General features: G+C 37.8%; 1 protein-coding gene across 3 annotated transcripts in view; it reads right to left on the bottom strand.

Annotated features, from left to right (window-relative positions):
* The window catches only part of SPTLC2 (serine palmitoyltransferase long chain base subunit 2), a 79799-nt gene that overhangs the window by 34594 nt on the left and 26369 nt on the right, over positions 1-18836 (bottom strand). For all 3 annotated transcript variants that reach the window (XR_010999895.1, XM_068192734.1, XM_068192735.1), the window contains exons 6-9: positions 18710-18803; positions 15968-16073; positions 14918-15137; positions 12949-13075 (exon numbers count right to left, since the gene is read on the bottom strand). Coding sequence is in view for 2 of the 3 variants with exons in the window: in XM_068192734.1 (XP_068048835.1) it covers positions 12949-13075; positions 14918-15137; positions 15968-16073; positions 18710-18803 (547 nt within the window). In the remaining variant the exon portion in view is untranslated. The remainder of the gene's footprint in view (positions 1-12948; positions 13076-14917; positions 15138-15967; positions 16074-18709; positions 18804-18836) is intronic.

Raw genomic sequence — 18836 nt, 5'->3', positions numbered from 1 at the left:
CTCTTCATAGGAAATTCACCTAGACAGAAGCAGGATTTGATGTCTTTGATGAAGAGTGGATCTTGTCCAAGGCAACAACAACAAACAAAACCAAACCGAAACAATGTCTCCTGTAAGAAGGCTGTCAGAAACACACCAGTCCTTTCCACTTAAAGGAGAATTCAAGATAATGCCTAGTTGACTAAGTTGATAAAATTATCCATGACTTCTATTTTACCATCAAAAAAAAAAGAACAAGAAAGCAATAGCATGTGCCTGTGTATCTAAAAATTATTAAGACTGGCCAAACACAAAATTATTTCATATGCAAAGAATTGCATAGGAACAACAATTTCATTTCATGGTCACATTGTACTCGTCTCCTCTGATATGTTTTAAGCCCTGTTGCACTGAGAGACTAGGCTCATGAGACCCAGATGGGTTCCCTAACTCCAACCTAACATGCACCACTGTATTTTTTGATATAGAACTTTTCTAGAGGCTGAATTTCTACTGAAAGCAGTTTAAGTTCTCTCTAGAGTTATCCAGCCAAATAGGTTAGCCATAAAAACAAAATCTACTGTGAAACAAAGTGAGAACAAAGCACCAATTACCAGCCAGCATCACTCTGACACTAGCTGAAGGATCTGCTGAAGAATAGCAGTACTGCCTGCAAGAATTTTCCCCCCTGGCCCTCCTAGGGAATTCAGAAAGCAATTTCTGAAATGTAACACACAATAGCTGTTCCTGTTTGTTTATACCTTGCTCACTGTACCTGGTTGCACTGTTGTCATATGACTAAAATGCCCTGCAGCCTAACAATTATGATTTACAGTCACTGAACTTATAAAGCATTGGTTCATATCAAGAGGTAATTTTAAAGAATGTGATGAGGGCTACCCCTCCAGAACTAAGACATTAAGTTTGTGTTGCCTGGGTAAATGTATTGTCTAACTGTACATATTAATCACTGGGAGGATTTGTGGGACTGTATTAACACTACCTACACATCAGCTCATACAGATTTTGTAATATCACAAGTGCAGTCATCATAATAGCATTCATAATCATTAAAAAGACAGATGTACATATCCTGTTTGACAGTTATTCTTGTATCTTGCTGAGAAGAAAGAAAATAAATGTGTGCTCGTCAGGCTGTTCTTCTGAACTAGTTATGGCACTTTCACTATAAATTAGAACCACGAAAAAAATTATCTCTATGTAGTTTCAATGAAACTTACCTTGCCAAGTTAATTGAACTGTTGAAAAAAGCAAGCATTTAAAACCAATGTTTTCTTTTTATTATGATACTATGGGCACTGAAATTTAAAAATCACATCTTTGCTCTTAAAAATCTCAAGAGAAAGCACCAGTGAAGAAGAGACAGAACAAAAAAAAAGACTCGAACTTTTGTATAGTACAAATAGGCTGGCAGGCCTTTATGACAGATTGAAGCCACAGAGAGCAAAAACATCAGGAACACATACAAACACCACACTTCTTTAGAAGCTAAGGAATGTGCAAGCTTTGACAAAGCATATTCTATTAAGGATGTTTATAATCTACTTCCATGGAGACAGTTCAGTAGCTTTACAACACAGCAACAAAGAGCGTGAACTATATTTTCCATCTGTTTTGTGCAGACTGTTTTTTTTACAATGGAAGTCAGTATCAAAGCTAATTGTTCCATGGGATTTTAAACAGCAACACAAAGGGGTAAAGAAATCTTTTCCTACGCAGTACTAGAGAAGATGGAGGATATGAATGGCTATTAAATATATATACAAAAATATGTGATGAAGACATCTTGTTTCAAGCAGGAAGTGTTACACATAATGTAGCAATCACCTAGTTTCAGTTAATATTACTGTTTATTAACTGTAAATTATCATACAGATATCAAAAAACCTTAAAGAACCAGACAGATTATCACCTCCAGTTGAACATGTGCAATAAGAACAGCAAAGGAGCCCCTTTCCATATTTTAAGAGAGCTATAATAAAAAATGGAAATATGCAGTCAGTATAAAACATGAAATCAGCTTTAGGTGAAGCATGAGGAGATCAAAAAGGACAACACTGTAAGTACTTCTTCCAGAGGAAAACAAAAATACCAGTATTGGAAGTACTCCTTCCATCTCCAAAGTTCATTTACAGTGATAGCACAAAATTTCTTCTGAATCTATCCACATTAAAACAGATAAAACAAATAACAAAAAGCATCTATTGTACTCATGTATTATTAGCCCGAGTTCTGCCATTCTGCCACTGTTAGGCTGGAGTTCACCCTATGTTATATGGCATAGCTGTTCTCTCCATGCACAGACCACAGGAAATAGTGCAGAAAACTGTATTTCTTTTCCCAGAACACAAAAAAAACACAGTGCACACCAGCTTTTCCAAGAAAAAGCACAATGCTTAAGTTTAATAGGTGTGATCTGTACAGACAACACTTTAGAAGAAAAGGCGCTTGAAACACTCCACAGTACATTACTATTATGTAAGAAAAACAAATGTGTATGGAATATTCAGCCCTTGTGACCACATGTTAGACTACCCTCAAATCTAAAGGGAAGTCATCGAACATTTATACCCTGTGTTAGAAAAAATCCTGCTGTGAAAAATATTCCTGAAGTCCCCCATATGAGCCTTCAATCCCACTGAACATATCAAATCCAAAACTTCAGGTACTTTATGAAGACCACTACATGGATCCAAGACCATGCCTGAGCAGCAGCAGTGTCTCCCATCACTCCAATAAATGCCATTACAGCAGAACTATCAAAACCCCCTACACATCTACTTCCAGGAACCCAGTGTAATTCCCTGTGGCTACCAGGTATCTACAGAGCTTGCATGAAGACACTGTTATGCAAATCCTTCACTTCATGATGAATTGTCAGAACTAATCCCTACACAAGACAAACACTTGTAGCAGATTTTTTTAATCTACATAACACTTTCCAAAGGTTTCCCTTGGTACTAAAATTTCCAAGTTAATTAAGTACCAAAATCGATGGACTCAATCAGGACATTAGGGTGCCATGTCCATAATCAACGGGCTACAAACTACTAATGCCTTCTTCTTAATGGAGAAAATCTCACCAAAAACAAAAACCAAAAAAAAAAACCCAAATAACCCAACCAACCAAAAAAAAAACCCACACCAAGACAAAAAATGCAACCCAAAGCCAAACAAAAAAAAACCCCAACAAAAACCAAACAAAAAATCCACAAAAAACACAAAACCAAAATCAAACAAAAAAAATAAAACCCCAAAAAACCCCCAAAAAGCACCCAAAAACCCACAAAAAAAGACTCCAACCAAAAACCGTGAAGTGGCCATGTAGCCTTCTTCTATCCCATACTGTTCTCGCTTCTCTGAAAATATAATGAAGAAAGAAGGTACAAGTATGAAGTACTATAAAAATGAAAAGTATTAAAATCCTATAAAAATGACTGCATAAAACACAGTTTATAGCCAAAACTATAGGGTTAGAAAAGATTAAGAGTCTGACAACTATATCCAATGTCACTGAATGACTTGTGTTTACAGGAAACACCTTCCAAAACCAAACTTGGAAAAAAAGAATTACCTCTGTTGTGTTCAGAGAAAAAAGCAAAACAATTTTCCCCTAAAATTCTCAAATACAAGAACAGTGTATTTGAGAATGTACTGAAGTGAAATGTAGTGTAGTCTGTGCAGTTTTACGGTAAAGTTATTATTTATTAACAGTACTAACATTTAGTCAGTATATTTGTCCTGCCATTAGGCACATCTCTAAGGAGTTCACAATAGAATCCACAGACTGGATAAGATAACCAAGTACTCAGCTTTAGAGTCATAATTCAGTAGCTCTTCTGACTGAGCTTTAATACAATAGCTTCCCTATGGAACTCTTGCTAGCTGGTCATAAAAATTAGATTTTTTTTTCCTGCATTGTTTTTTGAATTTTACATTAAACCAGTATAAAAGCACAAGGTTTTATAACATCCCTAGGTCTTAATCTATACTTCTAAAACTCAAAGCCAGTTCAGCGAAACAAAGGGATCTGTATGTCACATAAATCACGGGCAATAAGGTAGACTAAGAAACAGTGCAAATTAACTGCAGATGACTAGCAACAGTCTTCTCCCTCATTCCCTCAGCAGCATTAGCCACATACTGAAGTGCTGCTCTTAAATTTAAAATCACATAGGAACGCTCTAAGCGCAAGAAACAGTATTCAGCAAAAGTCAGCTGATTGGTTACACTCCATGTCAACACCTTAAAAGCTTCTAACAGCATTGCTGCTAAAGCAGCTGGACTAATGCTGAAGTTCCAGCACAGCAAGGCTTGTCATCCACTGGAAAAGACACACCAGCCACCTATAAGGTGTCCACCTTTGGTTAGAAATAGCCTGCTTTGGTTAGAAATAATCAGCTTCATCTAGAAAGCAAGAAATAGAGCTGGGGCATCCATTCTCTCACCTGGATAATGAAGTATCCCTGAGGGGCTACCATCTGAGGGATGGGATGTGTTTGACTACTGTGCTCTTTGGCAAACTCCTTTGGGAGGTGTCAGCCATAAACACTGAAGTACCATCTTCTGGCCAAACTGAACACAAGCCAGCTCTATCAAGAAATGATACCAAGAGTGCTATGAAACAGGCTCCATGAGCTCAAGATAATAATGAGATCCTACACAGAAGTATGCTTTGACCAGTAACTGATACTGTAAGGTACTATGAGAAGTATTTATCTCTGTGTTAGTCTGAAAATCCAGAAAACTACCCTGGCAGACAGACTTCATTGTACTATGTCTTTTCAAAGAAGAATCCTTTAAGGGCTAAAGAAAGTGAACAGTCCTTAATACCTACTTTCATCAGTGGTACTAAATGGGGCCTTATGGAATGAAGCATTTTAAGTTCTGAAGTGCTTTCTGTCCTTCAATAGAACCTCCCAATATAATATTGCTACAGATTTCACCTAACACAAGGCACAATGGGAGACACAGGATGCTGCAAGTGTGTATGTGCTCTTTACCAACGCGTCGTAAAATTAAGGTATTTCACCAAATGAGTTGGTTTGGTTATTTGGGTATTTTTTCCAATAGGAAGCTTTTGTATGAAATCACTGAGAATACATCTTCTCTGAATCTTTCACAGAACACATCTTCATACATCTTTCTGTGAGGACTTTGATCTATTCAAAAAGAGGTCCTTTACAACATTTCAAGTTTCTCCTTTGACATCAAAGATGCTTCTAGCTAAGTTCAGCTTATGATAAAAACTATAGCCTGCAAATTCCCCACCAAGTCAGAGCTGCCCACATCTGTCTGTATATCTGTTATAATAGCCATACTTGTCCTACAGTGTGCTCTCAGATTTACCCTAAAATTCTGCAATAATTTCAACAGCAAGGGTATTGAGCTTTCCCATGTCAGTAAGTTGTATTTGGCAAGAAGCTTCTGGTATCCTGCCACCTGGAACTGCAGTGAGGTGGAAGAGCAGGATTTGTGCCTGAAAAGGCCCAAACCCTGGGGACCTTGTCTCTCCTTTGACATTTACAGACTTGTTTTTCCTGAACTGCTCTGTTTTCCAAGGATCCTGGAAAGATCAAAGCTGTGCATATAAAACTCACAATTGCCTCTATGCTGCCATGTCTTGAACAAAAATATACTTGTCAGGAATATAGCTATAATCCTAGAAAAGACAAGCTGTATTTCAGATTGGAGGTACTGAACATTTTGTTTCCAGCTCCTGGTATAGTTATTCTCTAAGAGTGACACATCTGTTTGTACAGAGCACTTCGTTTTAGAGATGCTAGTTGCAGGACAAATGAGTTCTCCACCGCCCATTTAGAGCCTGAGTTTGCCAACACACTTATATGATACGACATTAAGCTGACCAGCTGGAAGGCATGCTTGAAAGTCTTAAAAAGCTTCAGAAGTATTGTACTGGCGCCTTTTTTCTTCTTTCTTTTTTGCAATCCCAGTGTCCATGGACAACAGTTAAGAAATCTTAAGAGCTGCTAGCCAACATGAATTTGAGAAGCATGCATACTCTGTAACACATTTTCCCCCATGTAGGCAGTATTGTAACCACAACTTTTCCACTATGCAACAATTAGGCAATAACCTGAGCATTAACCGAAGCTTAGCTTCTTGTGGCAGAAAGAAGCCCTACAGGTTGGTTTATCCTGTCCTTGACAAGTCAATTTGTCTTGAACTAAACCCCAATACCGAAATCGAGAATCCATTCAATTTTATAAGTAATCTCAAATCTCTCCTCTGGCCATAAGCTCTTAAAACACATTAATTGGCATGCAGGTTTTTGAGACAGCTTCTTCCTTTAAAAATTAAATCTGTACTATCTAAGAAAGTTTATTAATTCTGAAACATTAATAAACATCTGCACTCTAGCAGGACAAAAGTACACACTGTAGGTTGTCAAGATTGTCTGTGTTTGGGAATTTGTGGTAGGTCAACTGCATTTATGTGAAATAGCATGAGTTGATCTTGTGCCAAACATATTTTCAATCAGAACTCACTAAAGTAAGCATGGACAGTAGGTCAGCTGGCCTGCAAGTCCCACATAGCCTTTAACACAGACCAAAGAAAAGCTTCAATACTGACTACTGCCTGTTTCCAAAGAAGATAGAAACAAATATGATACAGTCTTCATCAAAGTCTCTGTACTGCAGACACTATTGCAGTACTAGTATTATTTTTTCTATGTAGAAGATTGGTGCAGCCACCAGGACTGATGATAGGACGTAGTGCTTGTGGGGGTCATTCAGGTATTTTCTAAAAACTCTGCTCTAGTAAATCATGCACCACATCAGGAACCATGAACTCTATTTCACACTAATCCAGAGAAAGAGTGCCCATCACCTCGTGTGACTAGTGCTGTTGAAATGCTTAACTTTAATGTTAACGATTTAGAAGCATTTTAGTTGTGCTGTTGCTAACAATATATACTATATATACTAGTAACCTGCTACCAGTATTTTCTCCTTTTCCTGTATGAGCAGCACTCCAGCATTCTGTAGAAACCTGGCATCTCATATGCTATTGAGAGTAAAAAGTGAGACATGCATTTTAAATCAAATATAGTACAAGAAATTAAGAAAAATTAAATTACTTCAACAAAACAACATTTCTAGTTGTATTTCTGCTATGACAGATCAGTGTTTAGTCTATGAAGACATAGGATGACAGCTCCTACCATAACAGAAATAGAAAGAACCAGAATGTTACAAGTACAAAGCAGGTGTACACTTATAAAGGTTTATAAGCTCTATACAAACCCTACAATGTTGAATAAAGCCCAAAAGAAGAGGCACTGAAGAATTCTCATATTTCAGTGTACAACACAAAGGGCACAACTCTGCTAATGTCTGTAAACACTCTTCAAAGCATCAAAGGCTGAAAGATTTCCCCTGCTCAGTCCAGGTTAATGCAGTTTTTCTGGAAGCTTGCCATGCTCTGTGGGAGGGAGATAGGGGTGCAGCAACAAGCTGGATTTAAAAGATCCTCAGCTGGAAGTACAAATACAGAGAATGATGTTTAAAACTGTTAGACCCCTGGAGAGAAGCAGGAAACTCTCTTTATGACCCCCAGAGTATTTGTTTTTCCAACAGTTTCCCAGCTCAGCTTGAGATTCTCAAGGGCAGCAACAACAAAAAAATTCACTTTGCTTAAATTAGTTTTGACTGGTCCCCAGGTTCCCAAGGTGATAATTTAACACCTCATTAACAAGTGCATTATTGGAGGAAATTCAAATGAACAGGTTTTAATGATAATTAAATGTTTTCAGCCTCAGCCTGCAGAAGGAGTATTTCCCTCTTGGAGTACAACAGCAGTCACTGCTTCCATTTGTGGATTGACTTCTGGCAATGAATGGCAAAGTATTGACTTTATTTATAAATATACCATAAGCTACTTAAAATTCAATTCCAGATGCTGAAACATGGCCTATTCCTTCGTTACTGCTTATGTTTATACTTGCATATAATTCTGGTTTGTCTTTGGAAAGAAAAAGGCAATGTTAAAAAATGTCCAACTTCAAGAAACCTACTGATTAGGCAGATGATTGAATTGCCGAGGTCCTATCTTCATTTGAGGCCCTGATCAATCACATGAAAATAAAAATACTAATTGCAGTCTTTTCTCCTCCAGAATCTAAGCTTAAATTTGGTTTGTTTTCTTTTTTTCCCCAGCATGCTTCTCCCTGGTCATATTAACAGTATAACAATGGTCCTGAATTCTGAACAGCTCAGTTATACTCAATTCTCTGCCAAGACAGCTGTACATTCTTATTACTTCTGGTTATAATTGGTTTAACTGCCTTCTCTAATTTAACTCACTCAATAGTGTTGCACATAGCAATGGCAAGAGTAGAAATTAAAAAAAAAAAAAAAGTTTTCACTGATGAGATGGAATCAATTACTGGCTCTTCACAACTGAGGTGCTGAGACAAACACCAATCTGACTCTGTGCTGCTAACTGACTGACCAGCCTTCAAAGAGCAGTTATTTGTTTCCAATAGTTTAGCAGCTGGGATGGCAAATGCAACTGCTACCTCAACTGAACTATGCTGCATAATAATGCTTTGTTTCTATACAATGCTCAAGACAACATTCCGTCAAAATATAAGAGCCTTCTTGGGCAAGATCTATCCACGACTTATTCTATACATTCTATGTATGGCCCTGTGATTAGGTGTGGGATATTTGCCTCCCATGGAAGTCAGTCAAACTTGTTAAAAAAGTCAAGAGTTATAATTACTATTACTGAGTTAAGGTCTGTGGAAAGAAATAGTTCATCTCCTTTACAAGCCATTAGTACTGCCAGCTCTAGCTGAAACTTAAAACACTCCTGGATTTAAGGCTCATCTTCAGTTTTCAATACACAGGACAACAAACTAAGTTTCACCTCTGAAGGTGGTTAACCAGTCCCTAGACTGGTTTCACTTTGCATGTTTTGATTTGCCTGTATCTCACTTGGGTTAGTTATGATTTTCTTCCACTTGCCCCCAGCAATGTTATCAGGGCAACAAACAGGCTGGGTCCTGAACAGCTACAAGGCTAACAGAACTCCAGCTGTACAGGATGCATCACTGGCTCTTATGTAAATAACAGAAAGGAGCCAGCTGGATTCTCAATCCTAGTGAAATTGTAGCGGCAAAAAATCTAGCTTTCAACTCAAACCAAATAATTGATGCTGAAAAATTCACCAAGACAGGTCAAGTACTTAACATCATAAATCATAACAATGTCTCATTTACCATGAAAAGAATCAAGCTGTCTCATTTTCCCTACAGTCCATTAAAGTAACAGCAAGAATCAAGTGGCTCTGTGCTACAGCTTTCTAGAACTCCATTCCAAGAATCAATTTGTCATCTTTGTGTATGTATACTATGACCTTGAAAAGTCTGCTTATTGTGTCTTTTCATTATCATTGTTTAAAAAGCTCCTTTATCTACAAAACCATTTGACATTCATTCATTTTATGGCTGAACACAGCAAGAGCAACATTCACCAAACTGCTGACATGTATCTGCAACACTTTCTCATTAACGTTTTCAACCATAGAGACTTTGAATTGGAAAACAGTTCCAAAAGTTTGTTTTTGTAGAAAGACTTCTCCATCTCTTCTGCTCACCTTGCTCTACTATATATATTAAAGCCAAATGTGATGGTATACAAGATATTTGTGTACATTGTCACCTGAGTTCTCTGAAGAGAGTCTATATGCTCAACATGCTCAACACTCTTGAGGATGACTGCTCCTTTGAAGAAATTCTCAAAGGGATCACAGATCAAGTATGTTTCGTTTAAGACCCCATGATGGTCTTCTAGCCAATTACAGTACAAGACAAGTAATGCAAAGTAAAATAAGACAGAGAGAGTATTGATCTGGTAATGTAGAGGAGATGCAGTACCAGAAGCACCCCTACCAAGAACCTGTAAGGTGGCTCTGCCATTGCTTTAGCTGTTAGAATAGTTTTTGCAATCTTGATGAAGGAACAAGTAATATATTCGTACATAATTATACTGCTGTAACTGTCTTCAGGGTGACTGAAGTCTGCTAGTCACTTACATGCATACACCTTACAAAGAATTAACAGATTAATTTGAATAGAAATCAAGACACAAGAAAACTACTGTGCCAACTAAGGCAGCACATTTACACATAATCACATGTCTTACATTCTCAATGGAAAGTTTTTTATAGCATCTGAATTTTGTCTGTGCTGCCTCCTACCAATATCCTATTTAGTCACTGACAACTTGCTGGAAAAATCTGAAAGGACACATTCACTTTTTAAGTTATGTGAAGTTTTAGTAATTACAACACCTTATATTGTAAGTTGAGAGTCTTCAGATGATTCTTTAGATTTAGAAATAACCTAGACAATTAACATATTCTTGCAAAATTATTTACAAAAACCCTTTCATCTTCAAAAACTACTTGGTTCCTATTACTGATTCCTCAGCTACAGACTATCTCAATCTGACATGACAATTTCCACAAAGATTTGATGACGTGGAGGACAGCAGGTTTTACAAATAGCATGCGGTAAACAGAAGCAGGCAGACAAAGAATCCACAAAGGCTCTTTTCAAGAAAGCACTCTTGAAGCTATTAAAAGATTTAGCTGTGGTCCAAAACATAAGGTTGGGAGCTAGCCATCTACTGTTCAGACTCCAGCTCCAACTCCTGTGCTGTTGTAAAACCATTGCCCTATCTCAGTTTCTTCTACCGATTCATTCAGCTTGACTAACTTAAAAGCAATGAAATTTCTGTAGTACACAGTCAATTCAGAGGTTCTTGCCAGTGACCCCATTTAACACTCTTTCTCCACTTGTCTTTCACAGTTAACAGCTATTACCAGCACCCATCTACTCCTTATTTATTCATAGTCAAACCAGCTGCAGGCAGTGGTCCTCCAGAGCCCCACTTGTAATTCCATGGAATCCAAACAGAAGTTTTTCCGTCAAAACCTTTAAACAAAGAAAAGGTTTTGTCATGTTATCCCTAATCAGCTGCTTAGTTCACCCAACTGAACTTTGGCCAACTTTGTCCACAGCAAATGTCTACAAAGCAGTATTATCTCTAAAGCCTTAAGGAAATTTTAAAAATGCATGACTGGGAAACAAAACACTGCATAAAATAAACAGAAAAGCACTTTTATGCAGAAATCATCCTATGAGGTGCTTATCTTAACTCAAAGTTGACTTAGATGCTTAAAAAGCCAGTAACACTTTCACAAGACCTGCAGCAGAGAAATCCTTTGAAATTTGACAGGGTTGTGACTATCCAGCTGTTATACCCATCACTTATGAAAAGTACTAAAGCTTATCTAGAAAGTGGACATACAGAGACTTCTTGGAAACAAGACACCTATCAAACACCAAAACCACTCATTTTCTTGTTAGAATGCCTAGGAATTCTGATACTTCTTGGCACCAAATTAGCAGGATGTAGCTCAACATGCATTTTAAGCAACATGAGAACAGAAACAATCTATTGACTTTATTTTTTGGCCATATTGGTTCCTAATCTGGTTTGCCTTTCAGCTCGGATGGATCTTGCTGGCTTAATGACAAGAGAACAGTGTGGAAGTTACTTCCATTCTCCTGGCTTGAACAAATACCACACAGTAGCTTCAGAAAGAGGCAAAAAAGCCTGAGTTTAAATACTGCAAACAGAAATCAGTTACACATTCCTTACTTCCTGCTTCATCAAGCAAAACAGAAACCGGAAGAAACCCAAAACAAGCAACGCCTAAGCAGACCACAGATTGTTGCCAAATCATCAGCTATAAAAACCTCAAACAATTACTTTTAAGACTACAGCAAGAAAAGTTTTTGTGTAGTGTGAAACTTGCTTAATACCTGTACTCGAGAGCAGGGAGTCAACTCCTGTATCTTAGTACAGGTCTCTCACACGGACCACTCGGAAGCACTCAAAGCTAGCACAGACACAGGCTGCTGTCCAGCTGTACTTGCCTCACTGATGATGTCTCTACCGAGCAACCACCAATACCAACTGCTGGCACTTAAGTCTGTTCTCAGATAATATAAGCAAACTATATGAAAACTGTTATAACAGGAAAGTTCTCGAGTCATATCTCCAGTGAGCTTTTCCACTGTAAGTTATCGAAAAGGTTGGTTGGTCAGATGACGCATGTTCAAAAGCCAATTCATTTCTTCAGCATACACCACCACCACCTCGTGGCCAGATGCCTCAAGCTCCAAGAATTCAATATATACTGCAGTTAGAATTCTAAGAGCCTCCAAACTAAATGCCACCTGTTGGCATTTAGTGATCCTCAACAAACTACTGAAGGAGGCTGCTACCCACAGGCAAATGAGACACAAGAATCTGTCATTATTACTTTGAATGCCCAGAGAGTAGTACAAATTTTACCTTTTTTACTTCTATAATGAAACAGGAAAACTAAGACTATAAAGACAAATATGCTGAATTTCTTCTACTCCATTAAGTTCACTGATTTTGAAAAATGCCTCCAGCTTCCCAAATAAAAACAGATTTCAGAAACATTTACACATTCACTTTAATTGAGATGAAAACTGAAAGCACTGTCCAGCACACCACTTTAAAAGATACAACAGCAAAATACTCTGAAAGCAATGTTTAAATGGGGCAAATAACAAAGGACAGACAATGGAAAGAAAAAGAAGGTAGCTAGAATAGCTTGACATAAAACAAAAATCAGTACAAGAAAATAGTGTGTCTTAGACAAGACTAAAATTACTTACCTCTAGCTGAAAAGTCTTTATGCTGTTATTAGGCTGATCCGCCAAGCAGAAATGTAAACTGGTTTACTGACCCAGAAATTCCAACTGCAGAATTACTAATAGATAATTATGGAAGTGTCCACTGAATGTGCTATCTGTCAAAGTGATAGAGGCTCTTTTTTGCTTCCCCTTTCTACATGTTTACTGCTAGAACGACTCACCAATAGTTGTACCATCTTCACCCATAATGCACTTCACAGAGGTGATGATTTGCTCCACAACAGGAGGTGACATTGATGTTGCATACGCAGCACTGTGAGAGTATGTCCTGAGGTAATCAATCAGTTCCTAGCAAAACACAAGAGGCATGAGACATAGCCTTCCCAGCACTCAGAGAAATGCTTCTGTCATATCTTCAATCACAATAAAACAGGGCACCACAAAAAACTGTTTCAGAATGCCCCATAAGAGAACAAGTATCTCAAGGATTAATTTTACAGTAGAAGAAACAGGCACATGACAACTCATAATAATGTCACAGTGCAAGAATGTGTGTTGAACAGAGACAAATGTCTATGACAGACTTGTTTAGCTAACACCATCAACAGTGGATTGCAACAAGGGTTTGCATTATGTTTGCATTATTTGACCTGTGCCCAGGGTGAGTTTCAAAAGTGTTTATTATAACAGTGTGAATATAAAGAAAATGAAATAGTGGGGAGCACGATCCAGAGGTGTTTATGGATCAAGCTCAGTATACTTTTTTCCCCACAAAAACCACCAAAGAAATGAACAGGTCACAAAATTTCTCTCGTTCATCAGCACAATATAAATAAAGCAGTAGGTGTCACTTGAGAATGCAGAACCTCAGCCTAATCCTTTCTGCATTTCCCACTTAAACACATCCTATTTCTCTTAGAGGGCAAAAGCAGCTCATATAGGAACAAAGGACCAACACAGCTTACACCTAGGCTGCTTGTTAACTGTAACAATACCATGGTAAAATATTATAAACATCAGTATGCATGCCCGGAGAGATTCTGTCTTTTGCAACCATAAAATGAATAATGACACCTCTGTAGCTATCACAGGCTACAAATGTATTATAAAAACCTCTGGAAGTATTCTGTACTGTCTGCCTAGGGTCAGAGTTGAAGGAAAGGAAGTCGTCAAGGGACTTTGAAATTAACTAGGTAAGAAGATTTAAGGCCTCTTACCTATGAAGCAATCCCTCAATCAGTAGCTAAAACAGTTGCAAAGGCCTCTTAGCTGCTTTACCTTATGCCATGGAGTCAATCCCACTAGCTTGCTACCTTTGGAAAAAGATTTACATGATTTTTTTTTCCCTAGGGAAGTTGTTGAAGTATTTAATCTAACTTAGTAAACACCCTACAAGAAATATCTCCAAGTTCCATCTCCATTTATGGGTAGAAGTAATTATCACAATTAATACATAAAAACTATTGTCCTGGTAGGAAAATGGAATTTTACCCTCCAATAAAGCTTATAAGCCTGATCTGTGAGATCAGATATTTTATGATAGGAGAAAGGTGATACAGAGAATTGTCTACACCATCCCTCTGAGAATTAGAGGTTTGGCAAGTACAACACTTTCTAGCTGTACTTTCCAATAGGAAGAGTTAGTAGCCAAAAAAATACCCTAAAAGCCCCAAAACCTCAAATAAATAAAAAGCCAAAACAAACAAACAAAAACCAAAACAATCAAACAGCCAAAAAAGAAAAAGAGAAGAAGTGTCTTTTCAGAAAGCAAACTGCTTGTGCCCGGGGGAAATCAATTCTACCAGACAAACCTAAGAGGATTTTCTTCCAAACAGGTAGAAAAACTTAAGCTTTTTGCATTTTTCCTTCAAGTCTCATTAAAAGTAACATCAAGAAATCCCTGCTTCCTGGCTCCTAGCCCTTCCCAGGAAGATATTACATCACTACTGTACATTCTGCAAACTCAGATCATCACTGGCCATGTGAGAACTACACAATTATGAGGTATTTTACTAGACTAGACTCTTCTGCACTGTAGACTTTCACAGTATTACACAGCATGTAAAATTATGAAACAAATGGACAATAGGGTACTCGAGGAGTAGATTAAATCTGAAATGCTTAATGAAGAATTCCACCACCTGCCTGAAATGGACTTTACCACCAGCCATGAGATTCTCAGCTTTTTACCTTCTTGCCCCCAATGTATCCTCCTGCAGCTCCAAAGCTTTTCGTGAATGTTCCCATCATAACATCCACATCTTCAGGATTGAGTCCAAAATAATCCACTACACCCCGGCCACTGGGACCCAGGGCACCTATACTATGAGCTTCATCAAGGTACAGATAGGATTTGTACTTCTTCTTAAGGGCAATCACTTCAGGCAAACGGACTATGGATCCCTCCATACTGTTGAGAAACAAAAATTCAGTATAAGTTGATTTAATTGTTGGGACCACCTCATAGAGACTAAAATCACTAAGCTTTCATTTCTTCACTCTTTCAGTAATTACAAACACTTAAAATTTGCTAGACCCATCCCAGTCTGCAGAGATGCACCTCTCCTCCTTGCACCTGGGGCCCAGATCTCTGCTTTCTACCTGTTCAACATCTCTGGGATGATGACACACAGACTAAACAGTAGCAGCAACAGGAAATTAGGGCACAGGAGTGTGTTCAGTGATAATTCATTTATAAAATTATCTCAGTTTTACTTCCACCCTAACGTCCGTATCTGACTTGACATCTACTTACCTGATGTGTCTAAGAACTGACTAGGCTTTCATTTGTAACGCTCCAAACCACCACATTTTGTACTGAAAGTCACTAGGATTTAAATGCCTAACACAGCTATGCCTACTGCTTCTACTCACTCTTAGCAAAACCATTAAATTTGTGCAATTCCGATCACACTAGCATAATCCAGTAAGCACAGAAAGAATGGAATGGACAAGCAACTTAAGACCTCAGCTCTGATATAAGTAATCAGTTTTGATTAATTAATTTCTACAATATAATGAGGATGTGGGATACATTGTGATAACACCAGGTGCAGCTACAGTTCTAGCAACAGAAAGCCCAGGATGTGAGACATACACAGTGTAATGTAATTAACAGATGAGACTAATGAAATAACTATGAAGTGATAATATTCATTGTTTGATTTGGCAAAGAAACCCAAACACTAAGCATTTAGATCTCACGTGGAGGGTCCTAGGAATATAAAGAATAGTTTGTACCTGTATATTCCTTCCACCAAGATAAGAATTTTTTTCCAGGGCCTCCGTGTACGAGGTTGCCCATGCACAATAGCATCTTTGAGCAGCTTCTCCAGGCTCTGCATATCTGCACCAGAAATTACTGTTAAATGGTACCAAAACAGCTACTAGCTTCAACTTTGACATGACTAAAGACAGCAATAGGCACAAATTGCTCCAGCATGGAGGACAGACCATATACAAGTCAATAAGCACAGGTTTCATCTACCTACAGGCCTATGGATGAGACTGAAGGGAATAGGTGACTGTATGAACTTCAAGGAAGAATTTCGTCATTCTAAACTAAAAGCACAAGTTAGAGCATTAGGCACAAAAAAAGAAAGTGGGGGGGGGGATAAAAAAAGGAAGGTATCTCATTCTGATGAAAAGAGAAAGCAATTTAGTAGTAAGAATGTCCTTGCAGATAGAAATAATTCAGAATAGAACAAGTTCAAGGATAATTAATTAAAGACAAGTAGAAGGTAGACCAAAGTGCAGGAAAATAAGCAGGGCAAGTGTACTTTTTTATTTCTTTGTTTAAAATTGAAGGGATTGGAAGTGGGAACAGGAAGCCTCTAAACCAAAGGAGAAAAGGAAAAAAGAGAACCACCAGTGCAGGAAAAAGGACAATATTCAGCATATCAGAAACCAGACAGATGAAACTGTTAGTAGAAACATATTCTGAAATCTTACAAGCTTTGGTTACAAACACTTGATGTGATCCTTGGAGATCTAATTAATGTGAACAAATACATACACGTGGAATCAGTCCTGAAAAAAAAAAACTCCAAGGAAAGGAGTGAAGATGGGATTAATCAAAGCATAAAAGCCAAGTGCTGAACAAGAGAAAGATATAAACACTAGGGCATGAAAAAGACCACAAATTAATAATGGAAAGAGAAGTGGTAGACTAGTGCAGTTGTAGCAGCAAAAGGAGCTTGTGAACTAGATCTAGACTAAAAACTAAACAGCAAAGTAGGTCAGTTAATGTACTGTTAAAAGACAGCTAATGTTCAGAAAGTCAATGATGAAGAAATCTGCAGTGTAGTCCCTGTCTCCAACAGGTCTCTCAATGAAGGAAAGACAAGGTTAATGCAGTCAGAGAGAACAATGGAAAATAAACTTCTACTCTAATTTTTCAAGAAGGAGAGGAAGATGAGTCTGAGCTTAATAAAAAGGACAGACTACACAATAAGGCACGAAAAAAACCAAAAACACTGAACAAGGACTTTCAGGGGAAGCTTTCATTTCCCCCCCAATTTCTAAAAATCTGCCTATGAATGAAGCCATTACTATCTCAAGAGAATCACATTAAAAAGGCAGCAGAGAGTATAACAAGAGTAGGACTGAGAACACATACAGAAATATGAACTAAACATCATATTGACAGGCCAAGACCATTGTTTACATTTTGCCTTGATTCTAATTTGCCTCTACATTCTCTTCCACAAAACCCCACCATCAAAAATGTTTCTAGAATTTCCCACAATTTCACCAGGGGAAAGCACATTCCCATAAATCATCTACTGTAGCCATTCCCACAAATCATCTATTTTTCATCACAGCAGCTTCTAAGTCCTTCTCCTCATGCCCAGAACTATGTTTGTCACCAAAGTTCTTTGAAATTCTGCAACTGATGCAATGTTCAGAAGTATGTCCATACAAATACAAGAAGTTGAATGCAAAGCTTTTGTGATCTTGCCTAGCAACCAAAATTTATAAGGAGATAAAAAGAAAAAAAAGTTACCAAATGCTCTACCTTTTTGTAAAAAAATTATTCAAATTATAGAAAACAAGAAAGAGCGAACACAAAAGAAACAGTAAGCACAGCAGAGACAATCCACACTATCAAGTAGCACAAAGAAAGAAAAATAATTGCAGTCACCCAAGTTTTGCTGTTACTACTACGCACTTCAAAGAGAGCAAGAGTCATCATGATCTCAGGGACTGACACTACAAAGAGCATTAGGAGTACCTGAAGAATCAAAGTAGTTCTTACTAATCAAGAACAACCACATGCCTCTTTCATCAGGAGTAACAGAAGGAAATGCTAGGTAGTTTTAACCTGAAAGTTATTATAAATACCTCCTTTGGAGGAAGATGAAACTAGGAGATTTAAAAATCTGTATATTTTGGAAACAAATACTTAAATACTTAAAGCAAGTAATTCATTGAACTTAACCTATGCTTCATATCCCAAAAATTCTTTTAGTACTACATTGTGCCAATTCACGACTGTCTAGTTTACCTAGGACATCTGCAGTCATAAGCTTTTGTTACTGTAGGAGCATGTCAGCATCTAGTTCTAAAATTAAACTTTCTTATCCCCCAAATTGTAGCTTAGACCCCTACAAGACTGCATCATTATGTGACAGGCTGTTAGAATAGTCTAACCATGCCGAGCTACCCAAGCATGGTAGAATAAGAAACCATGTTAAAACACCAGTGTCCCTAGACTTGCCAAAGGGTATGTTCTCCTCCATACGCAGAAGATGTATGCCAGAACAGCTTCAGGATAAATGTGTTATTAGTTGGGACTGAACACATAAAAAAAATCTGATTCAGGACGATTCAACTTCCAGTAGCAGCAGTCTTCTGACCTTTTACATAAGTAGCAATTTATTTCCTTGAATGAAATTGGATTTTCAGCTACTATAAGATAGAAAATATTGCATCTGATCTATAGCATCTGCAGAAAAGCAGAATCCACCATCTGATACTTACTGTTGTGCTTAAAGATTCGAATAGTTGCTCCTGACAGTCTTGCTCCGAGCACTAGGGATGCATGATTCAGCTCATCACTCAGAATCAGACAGCCCTGAATTAAAAGGGGAAAGGGGAATATATTGAA

The sequence above is a fragment of the Anomalospiza imberbis genome, chromosome 6 (genome assembly GCF_031753505.1).
Source record: "Anomalospiza imberbis isolate Cuckoo-Finch-1a 21T00152 chromosome 6, ASM3175350v1, whole genome shotgun sequence".
Classification (NCBI taxonomy): Eukaryota; Metazoa; Chordata; class Aves; order Passeriformes; family Viduidae; genus Anomalospiza; species Anomalospiza imberbis.
This window is presented reverse-complemented; position numbering and strand designations above follow the sequence as displayed.